Below are 16,056 nucleotides of genomic sequence, written 5' to 3' on the forward strand. Positions count from 1 at the left end.
GTTCATGTCAACTCTATTGCCACTGCGTCAGAAAGCGTAGCGGAAATGACACTGTCATCTGCAATCAACTCTCATTCATTAAGTTATGAATGAGTTGTATTGACTCTGCATTATGATTAAGCTATTTCGATTTCCGTGGATATCATTGTGTCTATAACTTACTTTTGATTGCTAAACATCTCGAGATCATAGTTTGATCATTAATTGATTTACAGTAAGCGTTTTAGGAAAGGAGAACATAAAGTGGTCTTGTTTTGCATCGACTCGGTGGCAGCGCTATTCAACGCGCTTCTCACCCAGAACGGAATAGCCTCCGCGAGACCTATACGCACCATGGCTCGGTTTCGAAAGAAAGCATGCATAGCCCTGTTATTATTTGCAATATTTGTTTTTGGTACCATGATGGGGTTGAGGACCTTAAAGCCCAGTGATGGATTCTCAGACATGGCCCCGGGGTTGGACCTGGGGATCATGGTTGGGGGAAAGATTGATCGCCGCTCTGTGTCCCAAGACATGGCCGTGTCTCCGGGTCAAGCCCGTCCAGCTTCTAGCAACACCAAAGTACTTTTATCGAACTCTGGACCCGAAGGAATAATTTTTTACGACGTCCATATATTTTACCATTTGTGGTACGGGACTCCGCACATGGACGGGAAATACATGCATTGGGACCACGCACTGGTACAGCACTGGGACCCCAAAATCGCTTCAAGTTATCCGAGGGGAAGGCACATGCCGCCGGAAGACATCGGATCCAGTTTCTATCCCGAGCTTGGTCCATACAGTTCCAGGGATCCTGACGTTATAGAGTCCCACATGGAGCAGATTGGAGCGGCTGCAGCAGGTATTGTAAGATGCAGGGGTTGGTTATTCAGTGATCGTCTTACGGACAAAGTAAAACTATTAACGTACCCAGCTGGTAGGCCTACAGTTATATTACTCCTAGTTAGCGAACAGCTGTTTCGCTTGCGCTTGATGGACTACTTTCAGCACGCGATGGAGTGCACCGAAAAGCGCTCGCTCACGGTAGCTCCGCGTCTATTGGGTCAATGAAGAGGGCCATTGTTTTACCTGGGAGCCCGTCTGATGCTAGGCCTATATACAACTTTGCTTGTGGAACTTTGCGTTTGTCAAAGGACAGTTAGAAATGACACATCAGTTTAGACTATGCTTGTTATCATTTAATTAGATCTATTTTACCAACGAAAGACATACGCTACTGCCCAGTGTTGCACTTTACTTGCACAGTGAATTGATAGGACAGCCTATGTCCATGAAAATGCAATATTTCCCCTCCGGCTCAATTGGCTATTGTAGCCTACATCGTCCAGCATGCCAGTTTACAGTCTCTATCCCCTTCCCCAACACGCACTCTGTCAGATGGAACACAGACAGGCCAGCTTGACATTACTTTTTAAAGAGAACCCATTTAATTAGCAAGTGGTACAAAGTCCCGAGCGGAATACTAAATCACATGACTTGCCTAAATGACTGATCGTCCACTTCGCCTCAGTGATTCGTCAATACAATTAATCGCAACAGGCACAACTTTTAATACACGCATACATGGCTATTTTGATGGTGTAATCAAATATTCCACACAGCCTCTTACCAAGCGGACACGGGGTAAAGGAATTAGCTCTGAGTGCTACTTGGTTTGCCAGTGACCGCCTGGCAGTGTGACAACAACAGCGTTTGTGGACATTCTAATGTGGGCAAGCATCCCCAGCCACATTACAAGTTATGGGCTGTCACTTACGGTTGGGCTGTGCCCTTCTCTACGCCTTCCGATGCCAACACCAGTCAAAAGGCGATAAACTTATCTTTCATCAATCAAAGGAAAGATGATGTCCAAACGTCTGTTGCAATAAAAAGGAATGGCACAATTCGAATCCAATCAAAAAAACTGCTAGAACTGTCTGCTCAAATAATATGTGGACTAGTAAATTAACTAATAAAGTAAAGTACCGATACACAATCACCATTTTATTGTGCTTTTTTCAGGGTACTCAGCCTCTATAGAATAACTGATGGGCTAACAGATCCAGAGTTTCTAGAGAGACTGAGTGTGTGTGTGTGTCTTACAGGGGTCATAGTACTGTCCTGGTACCCTCCAGGCCTGGCTGATGACAACGGTGAACCCACAGAAGACTTGGTGCCAGCTGTCCTGGATGCTGCCTATAGACACAACCTTAAGGTACTCTCTCTCTCTCTCTCTCTCTCTCTCTCTCTCTCTCTCTCTCTCTCTCTCTCTCTGTCTCTGTCTCTGTCTCTCTTTCTCTCTTTCTCTCTTTCTCTCTTTCTCTCTCTCTCTCTCTCTCTCTCTCTCTCTCTCTCTCTCTCTCTCTCTCTCTCTCTCTCTCTCTCTCTCTCTCTCTCTCTCTCTCTCTCTCTCTCTCTCTCTCACACACACACACACACACCTGTACTTAAACACACACTTCACGGCTCTTCATGAGGGCCACTGTGTGTTTATGTGTGTGTGTGTGTGTGTGTGGGGGGGGTTCTGATAAAAGTCACTGAAAAGGAACATAGGCTGGATCTCCCAACTCTGTCCTGGGTGTTCTGGGGGAGATGGGATCAGACTCAGCCTTCGACCAGAACTGATGGCACATCTAACATCAGATCCAAGCGGGACACAGAGCTGCCGGACATGTTGTTTACAGAGGCTGGGAAACACGTCGGGGGTTGGGGGTGGGGGGTGTTGGAGGCAAGCACATGACCAAATGCCAATTAGGCTGGAAAATGTGGTCCCTGGGTAAACAACTGCCTGGATGTCTGTTTCTCATCACGGTGTGGAGCCTTATGAAACTTTCAGAGGGTCTCTTCTTGGTAATGTGATATGTGTAATGTCAGATCCACTTCAGACACAGGCAGGAAGAGAGCAGCACTATTCAAAAGGGATGATATTTCATGGTCGTGGCTGTGGGTTGATGACATAACCAACGCCATGCTGTGTCTCCATAAATAGCTACAGGGTAGTTGTGAGGAGCTGTTGTGCATCTGTAAACCAGCAGAAGTATAGGCGTGTAAATATGACAAAGCTGGTAGATTGATATTATGTTGTGGAGACAGCCATGCATGTGAACGATGGAACTACAGAGCAATCAGAGTGATATGTGTGTGTCAGTAGACAGCTGTGAACTGTTATTTGATGTGTGTGAATCCATGTTTGTGTGTGTGTGTATGTTTGTGTGTGTGTGTGTGTGTGTCAAAAGCTGCTCTAGGGCAGAGTGAGCCTCGCATCTGTGCGAACAAATTCAGAGTTCAAGTGTGATGAGGGAGACACGCTTGTAAGATCTCTGGTCTCCAGCTGGGATCCATCCATAATTCACAGCCAGTGTTTGCTCAACACACAGCACATTTAAACAAAGTAAACCAGGTGGCTAAGGTGTTAGCTAACCAGGTAAGCCACTATCCGTTTCAACTTAATTTCATGGAGCACCAAAGCTCTCTCTAAAAGTGAGAGAGAGGGGGGGGCTTCAAGGAAGTGGTATTTTACATGAGTTGTAAATGTGCTACGATGATGTGACAATTCTCCCTTCAAAACACTAATTGTAACACTGTAACAGACTGTAATTTCAGCTGTTCATACATGTGGTGTCTTCCTTTTTTTGGACAACTTGACAGCAGAAACAGGGTTAAAGCAGATTAACTATTGTAGTTTGTTGGTAAACAGAGGGCCTGGATTTTTTGCTGGTGTCAGCAAAAGTGCCACGAGGTGTATGATACAGTGATGAAAACAATGTTAAATGGTTTTGAAAAAAATTGGGAGCGTGGGAGCCTAAATGATTTAAGGTAGGTGTTTTGGAGCATTTTCTGGCCAACTATGTTTACCCTTTCGTATTCGTAGACCAGGTGCCTCTTCCATATAAAACGGTTTATTATTCAGTGAACTCGCTTTATGGAACAGGCCCCAGCATCACCAACACAAAGACAGCGAGTATAATGAACATTTTATTTAATAAACTGTCAAGTGATGCTTGTAGGTAGTCTCTTCTAGAGCTTGCCTCCTCTTGACCAGCTCATCCCACTACCACTGCAATGGAGAACTATCTTTGGAGAGCATTTAATGCATAGTCTTTGTAAAGCGCTGACAATTGAAAAAGATTATGCTCTCGGTGAAAATGTTCTAAAGCAAACAAAAACCTCTTGTACTCTGCACTCAGCTTGTCCCAGCTTCAGTGTAAAATCAGACAAAAACGTCTTTAAGCCTCACACCATGATACAAGAACCCGTTGCAGGGATGGATGGCCCTACAATGATTCGGCTTCCTCTAAAAAGGCTGCCAGTTTACAGTATCTGAGAGATGAGTAAGCAATTTCCAGCCAGTGCTTTTGTAGCTACAAAGGATATACATTGCATAATAAGACAGTGCATTCAACGGAATCAATCCGTCAGTCCATCTCTGTTCACCAGCTGAGTCATCTCTGTCCTGTCCCCTCCTTCACAGCAGGACATGTCCTGTCTTATCAGACTCTATGAGCCACAAAGGATCACAACGAAAGCTACAGCAGCCTCATAACTTGCCGCTTGACAGGACAATTGAAGGAGCTCTGCATGTAACATAGCATCACTGCTCTCTCACTCACTCCATGACACACACACACACACACACACACACACACACACACACACCAAGGCAAAAACACAGACTGTCTTCGCAAATATGCTGACCAGGTCAAAGGCTAACTGTACAGCACTTGCAATAATAAAAACGATATTATATAGGATATATAGGGCCGTACATTTGTTGACTTTGCAACAAAAAAAAGAAGCAGGCTCCACTCATTGTTTTATGTAAGAACAATGCAGTAAGAACCCTTTTAAAAGTCAAGCCTCAGCACCCATATTCCCCTCCTCTGTATTATGTATGTAGCCTACAGTAGAGTCGAAGGCGCAAAAGTAGATCCTCTCACTGTGCCAGCGATGCCAACAGTGCCAATTGAGGCCCTTGTGCTCAGCTTGCAGGCTAGCTCAGGCTGAAACAATGAGGGGGTGGATGGAGGGGGGGCAGTGGTGGTGGGTGGGAGACACTGGGTGCAAGAGCATAGAGGGAGAGAGGGTGTGGGTCCCATGACTCAGTTTTGCCTCCCTGAACAATCTGCACCCCTAGGGCTTATAAATGTTCCAGTCGAAAAGTAGGCCATGCTCCATACACGAGTGGTGTAGGGATGTCCAAGCTATGCCGTCAAGCACACTTCCTTGGCTCCAGATGTACTGAACAGCATGCAGCTAGATTCTGTCCTGTGGAGCACGACACGAGCCGACTGATGCTGAGGCTGAAAAGACGATGTTGACAGCGTGGAGCACTTGGCTGAAATCAAACTAATTGTCAAAGCTTACCACCAACATCGAGCGCAATCCCGAAACTGAGCAATGGCAACATCTCTGGCAGACATTTGGTTGCCTGAGAAGTTTTAAATGAATGGCTCAATTCCCTACCTCAGGGTTGTTACATGCATTATATTACAGTGTCATCCTACTCTCTTTAGCCAAATGTACTGTACGGTCTGGTGCGCTATGGATACACTGGCTATGTTTGTGAGTTATTAAAAGGCTCTTGCTTGGTCTCCTTTAATCATGAATTAGCCTTCCGTGTCTTGGACAAATGGTCTGGCTTGTTTCACAGTCTGCAGTCATCCGCAGTAAAGGGGGATACCGTCTCAATTATCCTGTTTTGTACACATTTTTGCAAAGCACAACCATTGTAATGAAATCCATTTTGCAGATGATGAATAAAATCTCCCTTTTACTACAGAAAGTGCCGTTCCTTTTAGGACCAGTGGTTTTGCTATAGCTATAGTCATGACTCAAAATACACATTGAAGGGGGGGGGGGGGGGGGGGAAGCATTGAAATGCACATTTCCATCCAACACCAAAACATAGCTGCCACCATCAGTGACAAAACATAGATGTATCTTTCCTTCTCACACATCTCTGTTTATCCAGCCCACAGGGGGGGCACCAGTGTAAAACCACCACCTTCCTATACCAAATCCAATTCACACCTAGAATCTCATTTATTGAACTACATTTCCACGGCAATCGCTTCTGAAGTTCCAAAGGCCACTGTTACCTCCAGACCCCCTCCCCTGTAGTCTAAAGCACTTGGCCAACTGCAAGACCTCTTTGCAACCATGTACTAAATTACTATTCTGGCTCATGTAAAATGCAAGGACCGCATACTGTAACATGCGTTAGGGTTAGTTCTCAACACAACAGAATAGGGTAAGCGTTTTAAAGGCTACAAGCCAACAAAATATTTGCCAAAAACATAGATATTCTGCAGCCAATACAGGACTTTTATCATTGGAATGAGCAGCAGAATTGTCAGACACTGTTACTGGCTGAGTGAGGTGTTACTTCTATTTCCATAATGGCCAAATCCATCCACTTAGGAAGCCATTTGTTCCTCTTGGGATGCCAATCCACAAGAACAAAAGCATTTAGTTTGATCATATATAATTCAGTCATGGATTTCTCCATTCTTCCCTTAAAATATTCAACTTATAGGCCTACACATTGGTTGATTTTTCATATCTTGTCGTGTTAAACTCTTCCGTTTTATTCTCAACAATGATTGTTTTTAGACATCCTCATTGATGAAAGGTGCAACATCAACCTTACCATTTCTGGGTTTGTTTCTCCAGGTTGCATTTCATATCCAGCCATACAGAGGACGGACCGACCAGAGTGTACATGACAACATCAGGTACATCATCGACAGGTATGGCCACTTTGCATCGCTCCTATCCCTAGAGAGAGAGAGCACATAGGTAAACCCATTTAAACTTCACTCTGTGTTAAAGAGAATGGTAACCCACAAAGACAGAAAACACACTCAGCTAATGCTAGCTGTATGACTTATTCATGGGTGTGACAAGCTTCATTGCTTGATTCCTTGCATTAAGATCCTTGTGTCACAAAAGAATGTCCTGTCAGCTGTTTACTCCTGATTGTACTGTCATGTGGGCTTCTTCTTCCAATGATTCTCCTTGTGTCTTCAGGTATGGGGACCATGGAGCTTTCTACAAGTTCACCTCCAGCACAGGGAAGGTACTGCCTTTCTTCTACATCTATGACTCCTACCTAACCCCTCCAGAGGCCTGGTCTGACCTCTTGACCCCCGCAGGCTCCCACAGCCTGCGGGGAACGGCCTACGACGCCGTCTTCCTCGCCCTCATTGTGGAGGAACGGCACAAACACGACATCCTGGCTGGCGGCTTCGACGGCATGTACACCTACTTTGCCTCGAACGGCTTCTCTTTCGGCTCCTCCCACCAAAACTGGAAGGCGATCAAGGCGTTCTGCGATGGCAACAACCTGCTGTTCGTCCCCAGCGTGGGGCCCGGCTACATCGACACCAGCATCCGGCCGTGGAACAACCACAACACGCGGAACCGCGTCAACGGACGCTACTATGAGATGGCCCTGCAGGCTGCGCTCGGCGTGCGGCCGGAAGTCGTCACCATCACATCCTTTAACGAGTGGCACGAGGGCACGCAGATCGAGAAGGCGGTGCCGAAGAAGACAGTGACACGCCTGTACTTAGACTACCAGCCCCATCAGCCTGAACTTTACCTGGAGCTGACCCGGAGATGGGCTGAGCAGTTCAATAAGGAGAAGGAGCAGTGGCTCATGTGAACTGGCTTAGCGTGTGTGTGTGAAATGAAGGAGTGTGTGTATGGACTGGCAGACTATTCAGTGGGGGTAGTACCTATGTGGATGTGTGCCAGGACACCAGAAAAAAAAAAACCCAACTAAAAGTGTGAGGTAGAGAATCTCACTCTTGGTTGGACACTTCTCAGCCATTAGTGGCATTGTGTGGTTTTATTTGAAACTAATTCGGCCAATGACATCTCAGACTTCCAAGTGCTGCAGAGACTCGCTCGGCTCAGTCCTCCAAGGAACCATTCTTATAATCAGGCGACCCCCTTCTTCTCTTCACGCATGGACACTTTCAAGTAAACCGTACAGTACCCTGTGTATTTTATGCATTATGAATACATCACTTTGTCCTACCCGAGGAACTACTGCTCAGTGTAGTATGTAATTCTCGCGACATAACCTTGCTTACAAGTAGCAGTAATTTCCTTTCAGCACCACATCCCTATTTATCATAAGACAAGAGTAAATAAAACATCTTGGTTTTCAGGAGCGTTAACCAACAAAACCAAATGATGTATGAACTCACATTTATGGGTAAAGGATGAGAAGACACTTGTGTCACAGTGTTCATCTTCTAATCATGGCCTGCAGCAGGTTTTAATGTTTGTGTGGCTTCAAAACAGCAGACAACAACCCGAGGACTCGGTTTATGGTTGACCACCGAATGGTTTAGCGGTACACACCGGTAGGACGGGCAAGTCAAGCAAGCATCTCCACAGAGAGGTAGGACCACCAGAGCATGATTGGATATCCACTCAGTTGAGTACAACAGCCATGTCTGTTATGGGTTACTTATCCCCCACGGTGGAAAACACCAACTCTAGAAAACATTGTACTGTCTATTCAGATCAATGTTTTTGTTCTTGAGTACGCAAGCTGGTTTAACTTTGTTTTAAATTTTTCTGAAAATATCTCTTCCTCCAGTTTAGGGCTGGTAAAGTGAGATTTTGGAACATGAATGACAGACAGAGCGCGTAAAAGCCAATTGTAAAACTTATATGAAGGTTATTGTACGTGAATTAATATGGGCAGATTTTAGGAATAAAAGTCTTGATTATGAGCTGAACTACTTTAGACATTTGCCATATGATCCGTTTCAGGATTCCATACTTAAAATGAAGGTAGAAAGTAGATGATTCAGGATCTACACAAGTTTAAAAATGTCAAAATTCAACCAGCTACTCAAATCAGTTTTTAATGGAAAAAAAGGTAATTAAAAAGGTTTTTCAGGAATTTATTGTTAACATAAGCAAATATCAATAGAAGCTGATATTTTATATTACATGCCACTGTACAATGTAGTTGAGGAGAGGAACCCCAAATTACGCCCATGTGAATGCACAGGAAGAAGAAATCCACATTCCATCATTTGATGCATTGTCAAAATCACAGAGGTATATCTACAACTGTTATAAAGGAAACGAAAAACCACTCCAATGCACTCCAAATGAATACAATTTCAAAAACTTGACAAATCCCCTCAAAAGGAATTTTCATTTAATTTCCAGGCAGAGAGCACATTGAGCCTCAAAGACTCCCGCAGGCCCTGAAAAAAAAGAACAACTACAACCTCCAACTGTTATTTCTCTGGACCTCGTCCCAGTCTGACATAGCAGAGATAGTTGGGTTTGTTGCTAAGATTGACCATGTAAGATGAGGCCCAAATAACTGATCACCCAAAACAAATGAACTCCATAGGTCCATAATCTGAGGTAGATAAGACCACAACATTAAAGAATGTTTACCCCTCAGCCTATCAAACATTGCCACCGGAGGAAGATGTTTCATTGGCTATGGAGAAAATGGATACAGCTGCTTGTGCATTTCAGCCAGTGAGTAGGAACAAATCCTCATTGATTTTCTGTGTCCTCCAGCAGTCCATATTTATGCTCCAGCAAATCCACAGTGGCAGAAAAAGCACTGAAAAATAAAAGGAGTGGTTTGACTTGTGAACTCTTATCAACAAGCTTACCTCCATATTTGAAGTTCAATTTTAAACTGAGACACCACTACTTAACCTTTGCTCACCTTAAATGCATGCAAGGCATTGATATACTTTGAATTACATCATGCTACCTAAACCAGCTTAAAGTTCATATAGGAGATTATCAATGACTCACCAGCCAGGTCTGATGATACGGTATTTTCCAAACACTGATAGGTCAATCACTGTTGACCCTAACCGACTATGGTCTCCTATTGGTCCCCCATCAACTACCACAGCTAAACGAGGCCACAGGTCCTGGAACTCCTGCAGGAATTTAAAAAGTCCAATATGAACACAACAAACAATCGAATCTGTGTAGAACACCAATGAATCAGAATCCTGCACGGATGTTAATATAGCACTAGCCTTGCTTAGCCCAAACACCCAATAAATTCACACTTCATGACTTTCGAGTGATCCACTCAAAATAAAATCTGTTCACACACACACACACACACACACACACACACACACACACACACACACACACACACACACACACACACACACACACACACACACACACACACACACACACACACACACACACACACACACACACACACACACACACACACACACACACACACACACACACACACACACACACACACACACACACACACACACACACACACACACACACACACACACACACACACACACACACACACACACACACACACACACACACACACACACACACACACACACACACACACACACACACACACACAGGGTTGTTTCCACTCACGTGCACAGCCACAGTGCTGGAGTGTGTGCTGATGTTGGCGCTGGTAAGAGCCAGGGGCTCTGCACACAGCTGGCACAGACGCCTCATGAAGGGATGGTTAGGGATGCGCACACCTACCAGCTAAAAGGAACACATAACCACAAGACCACAAGCCGCATGACAATAATTCAAACAAGACTCAGAAGACCTTTAAAGATAACCTTTGGGAGTGTCTTCTTGTAGACGGGTGTGGTTGCAGGTGCGTGAAGGGTGGAGTGTGAGGGGTGGCAGCTCTCACCGGAGTGAAGGGATTCAGGTCTGTGTTTAACACCGTAGACCTCTGCAGAACCAGAGTGACAGGACCAGGTAGAAGCTCCTTCAGAAGCTCCTCTTTGACTGACACCTTACAGTACCTGCAATCAAGGAACAGAGGTATAACAGTTGTCCAAGCTTTGTTTTGACATGCTGTAGCATGGACTGATGAGCCTTGTAGACCAAAACGACCACATTCTATTTAACTAACTAGTTTATGTAACAAGAAGAAAGTGCGGCAGTAAGCTTTCTATAGCTGTGGCCCTTTTTATGTGGACTGGAAATTATCGCTCAAAAATGTGGACACTTACTTGTAGATGTCCTGTATTTCCCCAACGCAAATAGCCAGCGGTTTTTGACCATTTCGTCCTTTGATTTCATACACCCGTTTGATGGCATCAGAGTTTTGCGCCAGACAAGCCAAGCCATATATTGTGTCAGTTGGCAAAGCCACCACCTGACCCTCTTTCAGAGATTGGACGGTTGCATCCAGGATTTCAGCACCATCTACAGACCAAAAGGGGTTATGAAGTCATCAACATTGACACGAAACGAACCGTTTCGTAAACGCCAAACAAATGCCATTAAAAGTACCAACTTTCGTCATGTAAACATCCCAGCAGCCTATAACTATACCATAGGCCTACATATTTCCAAAGATAAAGGAAGCTGAATGTGTCCAACACGTGCAACTAGATGCAACAGACCAGCCATGTAGGCCGTGAATACATAATAATTTGACAACATCTTAAACGCATAAGAAGTCATTGTAAACGCGACGAGAGAAGTCGAGAGAAAACCAGATTTGCTGTTTCAAGCTAGCTAAAGTCACCTGGGTGTCTGTCCGGTGTGTCCTCATGCTGGCCGGTCAAGCCATTGACTGTCGGCGGTAACAAACGTAACACTTTAGTCTTCAGCTCCTTGCACATTTTTTTTGTTAAAGGGGCATTGTGATACGCACTTCTTGATTTCACGAAGGCATTAATAACATTACATGTACTCTGCATGGGAACTGTATCGGGTTTCTACAGCATGCTAGTATTGCCTGATGAAACACTCGCTATTCGCAGCAAATGACAGTCTTCCGGTAACGCCTTCAAAGCATGACCCCCAGTTTCTTAAAGGTGACAGCACAGACATAGCGATATTTCCATTTTCCATTTGTATACATTGAATTAAGTAGGCTAAATACCAAACAGAGCATTTTTGTTATTTAGAGAACGTAGATTAGGCTAGGTAAATGTATAAGATGAGAAAATAATTGTCTAATAAACATGGGCATTGACCATTAAATGGCGGCTGCTAATTAACAAAACTATAACACCTGTGTAGGCTTAGGCTACTCACAAGCAAGCCTAACTTTCTTTCTGAGGCGAATCATGGCAGCGAGTACGGGTACTGTAACAGCACATCACTTTCATGTTTAAGTGTAGTTGTTCCGCTGGAATATCAAAATGTTTCATTGGTGTGCATTATTCTAGACAAGAAGTTACAGGATGCTTCTGTTGTAAAGGAAGAGTCTTCGAACACACAGAACATTCAGGTTTGTGGTTTCCAATAAGAATTGCCACGACTCTTTACTCGACATTGTTACGTTGATAAATCATACAGACCATGAAATCCTCACTCAATAGCACGTGTTTACTAAATCCAACCCCCCATGTTATTGGCCCACATAGTTCTTGGAGGACCTCGACAATAGACTTGTTACTCTGGAGGACAAGATGGAGCTAAGCAACGCTGTCCTGAGGGATTTGATGGAACTGCAAAGTGTCTTAGCGGTAGGTCCCAGAGCCCCCCAAATCAAGCATGTGGTAAACGACAAAACCAGTGCAATTTCTCTCTCCCCTCTCAGGACAAGAATCTAAGTGATCAACCATTTCCAGCACAAAAGTGAATCAATAACTACGATGTATGTTTTTATATTAGTAAAGCATATTCTGACAAATAAATGGTACATAAAGTCATGCCTCTTTGCTTGAGAAAATGTATCATTGATTGACAAATCAGGTAAGATTTTATTAGTATTATATTGCTCTCAATTCAAAAAGTTATTACTTTATCATAGTACAATATTACTTTATACAAAACAAGCATAAGCAAACCATTTTCACATTGTACATTCTTTTAAAAAATACAAATCCTTTACAATTCCTCACTCTTTGGGTACTGAAGACATTCCTTTGGAAGCATTTCGTTTCCCCCTCCTGTTACCCATTAAACATTTTCCAACAAGCACAAGTATCCCTAACTATATACAAAGTTCAAAAAAGCCTGTTGCCACTGCATTCTTTCCAAAACAACCAGTTTCCAAACAAATGCCCCAATGCCCTCGAAACATCTGATTCCTTCCTAGGAAAATATTTTGTTTCCATGCACAAGATTTTTGCAATGCCTGACCAGCAATAGTCAGCAGCTATAATGTACCTTTTCAAAGGCAAAAATTGGGTTTGTTTGGGTTCTAAAGAACACATCTTGGTCTACATGGTTTCAATGGGCATACAAATTGGGTTGGATTTGTATTACCAATACAGAAAGACACAAAAGATTGAGATGACTTCAGTGAAACTACAACAAAATGTGACAAATAATTTTTACCCATAACGTAAAAACTGCAGCACACATCTGACCCAAATAATTCTTACAACAGAATCAGTGACTTGACAGGTTCCTTTCCAAGTAAATCCAGTTGGTATATAACCAGGTAACTCAAAATGGAGAAAAGGAAAAGGTAAAAAGGACAACTCATTGGAAAGCAATGGATGAAAATACAAATACTCAAATGCCCATATTCACCACTCCAACACAACCCATAGAGTATAATAATATGGACCCTTATAGCATACGTATAGGAGTGAGTAATTGAGATGTGTTGGTCAAAGAATGAAGTATGTTGTATTTTTTGTGTGTAATTTTACAAACAACCTTCATGAGCCTTTGTAGTTCATGTGAATCTGCATACTGAATATGGGAAAAATCTGATGACTTCAGTGAAAAATGGTCAATATGTTTGGTACATTTCACCTTCGGGAATGCTGCAGTCAAATAATTGCATAGTACTTTTCCTCAAAGGGATGCATGAAATTGATTGCAACTCAATCATGGGTTATGCCGAGTTCATATTTACAATTATTCAAGATGACCGACATTTAATATGGGACAATACTTCAATAAAAAAACAAATTAAGGATTTTGTCATCTAGACACATTATTCTAGTAGTGGACCCAAATCTAAGTGCTAACAAAAAAGAAATAATATATTCAATAATCTTAATAAAATGCTAATTGTAAGCGTTTTACAGTACAGTGAATAGCCCCACAAACACATACGTATAGTATGCATTGATATTAAAATATATCTGGTACATTTCAGATAGTAAAAGGGCAAAGATCATTCAAATTCCTTTAGATATCCCCATGTCAACTTTTTTATGCCTGTTAGAAAAATATTTCTGACAGAATACATAATTCCTCTGTGATTCTCAGTTCAATAGCAAAATAAAAGTACAATGACAAAATAACAATGTGTTTACAGTTACAATATTAATGGAATTTCTCTTGGGTGTCTTGTCAATTGTTAAATGGATGATATTCACTGCAGTACAGTATGAGGAATCTTAACATTTCAGGCTACTGTTTTGCTGAATAGATGCATATTTCTATGATACGCAAAATAGTAAAACGCGGAGATTAGGCTGCATCGTTGGCACGGAAATTATCAAACAAATTAGTTGATATCCTTGTATAGACTGCTGCACAAAGGCATAAAAAAAACTGATGAAAAGGGTGTAGTGGCCAGATGGGCAACGTCATGGCGACGTCATGGCAAGTCATAGGCAGAGACTGACAAGGCAAGGAGGCACATAAGCCACAGTAAGTGGGATAACATTTAAGGCCGTGTAGCTCTAAGCCCAATGGAAGTAATGCCTTCTGTGGTGTCATTGCATTGTGTCCCTTGTGAAACAATAATGTTATATTATACTCTAAGCAAATTACATATGCACATATTAGAAGATACTGTATTGACTGTGTACAGTAGCCGATATCATCTAAATCGGTAAGTTTGTCAATTTTTCTTAATCGTCTGCATAAGATGAATGTCTCGAAGGCTAATGCTAAAAAAAAAAAAAAAAGAGTAAGGGTGGTATTCTCTGAAGGCTCCAACTTCCACATTTAGACAATTCAAAATTCTATACAAAAATACAAATTCTAGAACATTCTAACAAGATAAAATGTATATGACTAGATGTTATATGTACACCCTTTTACAGCAGTGGTTCACAAATGAAGAATGTATTAGTGCTGCAGATAACTAGTCATTTGAGTAACTGGGGGGAAAAAAAAGGGTAGTGCACAAAAAACAAAGAAGAAGAAAGTGCAGCACAAACAGGGCTACTGCAATAATGGTATCTGGCAGTCCATTGCATGTCTGATGATCAACCTGTACGACACTGTGCATCCCTGAGAGGGTCAGGCGATATATAAATGTGTCTTTTGATTGCGAAAGGCTTTCGCAAACCAGAAGACCAAAAGATCAAAATTAATAGATGCAATACTGCAATGTTCTCGTGTCTTTGAGAACAAAGAAAATGGAGGGGGAGGGAACCATAGACTCCAATCAGTAACATATGAGGACAACTACAAGGACTCCTAAGCAGGCAATGAAATAAATAATTTAAAAAAATGATTGATACTTTGTCCATGATGCTTGCTTGAGAGAAGACAGCAAAAGTAAGCAGAATTAAGCTCTCAATAAATTAATCTGTTATCACTTAAATAATAAAGTTACTGGAAACCTGAAAATGGTGATTTGACTTCCAAATCAAATTTAAAAGGTTGTTGTTTCAATTTGTAATACTTCTGTAGGGAAAACCGCCACAATATCGGAAATACAAATGAAACCAAAGGAAATCACATTTTCTGGAATACAATAACCTTCCTAGACAAATTTGTCATGATTACTTTTTATGCAATGGCTGTCAATAGACATTGCTTGAGTAAGATAACACTGCCCAACAACGTCCAATTCCTGGTGGTACTGGATAAAAACCAAATGACTTACATTACATGCAGTACATTCTGGTCAAAAGCATACTAGTTGAAAGGTATATAGTATGCTGGCTAGTTCACTACAGTGCTTGATTAGACAAGAAGTCTAGTTTTGTTTTACTGCTTGGCAATGAGAGCGCCAAGTCATGCGAAATTCTCAATTTGCTATCGATATGTGTTGTTAGCAATATGCTAACAATATCGCTAAAAACTACTGCACCTCGACCATCCGCAGCAACTGAGTCGAATAGTTCTATTGTAAGTCTTTGAAATGTGTCTACTAGGCCAAACAAAAACGCACTA

At 42.5% G+C, this 16,056-nt stretch overlaps 2 protein-coding genes and 1 long non-coding RNA gene across 3 annotated transcripts; 2 read left to right on the forward strand and 1 right to left on the reverse strand.

Annotated features, from left to right (window-relative positions):
* The first annotated feature begins 333 nt into the window (after nt 1–333).
* On the forward strand, nt 334–7,648 carry LOC136944797 (glycoprotein endo-alpha-1,2-mannosidase-like protein). The gene is made up of 4 exons (XM_067238698.1): nt 334–844; nt 2,088–2,197; nt 6,655–6,731; nt 7,012–7,648. The coding sequence occupies exons 1-4, from the start codon at nt 334–336 to the stop codon at nt 7,646–7,648; spliced, it is 1,335 nt and encodes a 444-aa protein (XP_067094799.1).
* A 1,203-nt stretch (nt 7,649–8,851) lies between these two features.
* Nucleotides 8,852–11,781, reverse strand: yrdc (yrdC N(6)-threonylcarbamoyltransferase domain containing). The gene is made up of 6 exons (XM_067238282.1): nt 11,537–11,781; nt 11,016–11,211; nt 10,691–10,805; nt 10,414–10,533; nt 9,793–9,923; nt 8,852–9,592 (listed from the first exon to the last, which is right to left on the reverse strand). Exons 1-6 carry the CDS (start codon nt 11,709–11,711, stop codon nt 9,523–9,525), a joined length of 807 nt encoding a protein of 268 aa, XP_067094383.1. The 5' UTR covers nt 11,712–11,781; the 3' UTR covers nt 8,852–9,522.
* A 409-nt stretch (nt 11,782–12,190) lies between these two features.
* Nucleotides 12,191–12,656, forward strand: LOC136944444 (uncharacterized). Its single transcript, XR_010876765.1, has 3 exons — nt 12,191–12,247; nt 12,384–12,485; nt 12,560–12,656. It is a non-coding gene; the product is annotated as an uncharacterized lncRNA (long non-coding RNA).
* The last annotated feature ends 3,400 nt before the right edge of the window (nt 12,657–16,056 follow it).

Source organism: Osmerus mordax, chromosome 6, assembly GCF_038355195.1.
Source record: "Osmerus mordax isolate fOsmMor3 chromosome 6, fOsmMor3.pri, whole genome shotgun sequence".
Taxonomy (NCBI): Eukaryota; Metazoa; Chordata; class Actinopteri; order Osmeriformes; family Osmeridae; genus Osmerus; species Osmerus mordax.

Bases quoted from the DNA above. Each gene is read 5' to 3' on its own strand.
- yrdc (XM_067238282.1), bottom strand. From the start codon at position 11,711: ATGCAGAGTACATGTAATGTTATTAATGCCTTCGTGAAATCAAGAAGT. The intron at 10,806-11,015 runs GTAAGTGTCCAC...CCTTGATTGCAG, and splicing joins GAAATACAGGACATCTACAA to GTACTGTAAGGTGTCAGTCA. The intron at 9,924-10,413 runs GTGAGTGGAAAC...AAATTCCTGCAG, and splicing joins CCAGCACTGTGGCTGTGCAC to GAGTTCCAGGACCTGTGGCC.
- LOC136944797 (XM_067238698.1), top strand. From the start codon at position 334: ATGGCTCGGTTTCGAAAGAAAGCATGCATAGCCCTGTTATTATTTGCA. The intron at 845-2,087 runs GTATTGTAAGAT...TGTGTCTTACAG, and splicing joins GATTGGAGCGGCTGCAGCAG to GGGTCATAGTACTGTCCTGG. The intron at 6,732-7,011 runs GTATGGCCACTT...TTGTGTCTTCAG, and splicing joins ATCAGGTACATCATCGACAG to GTATGGGGACCATGGAGCTT.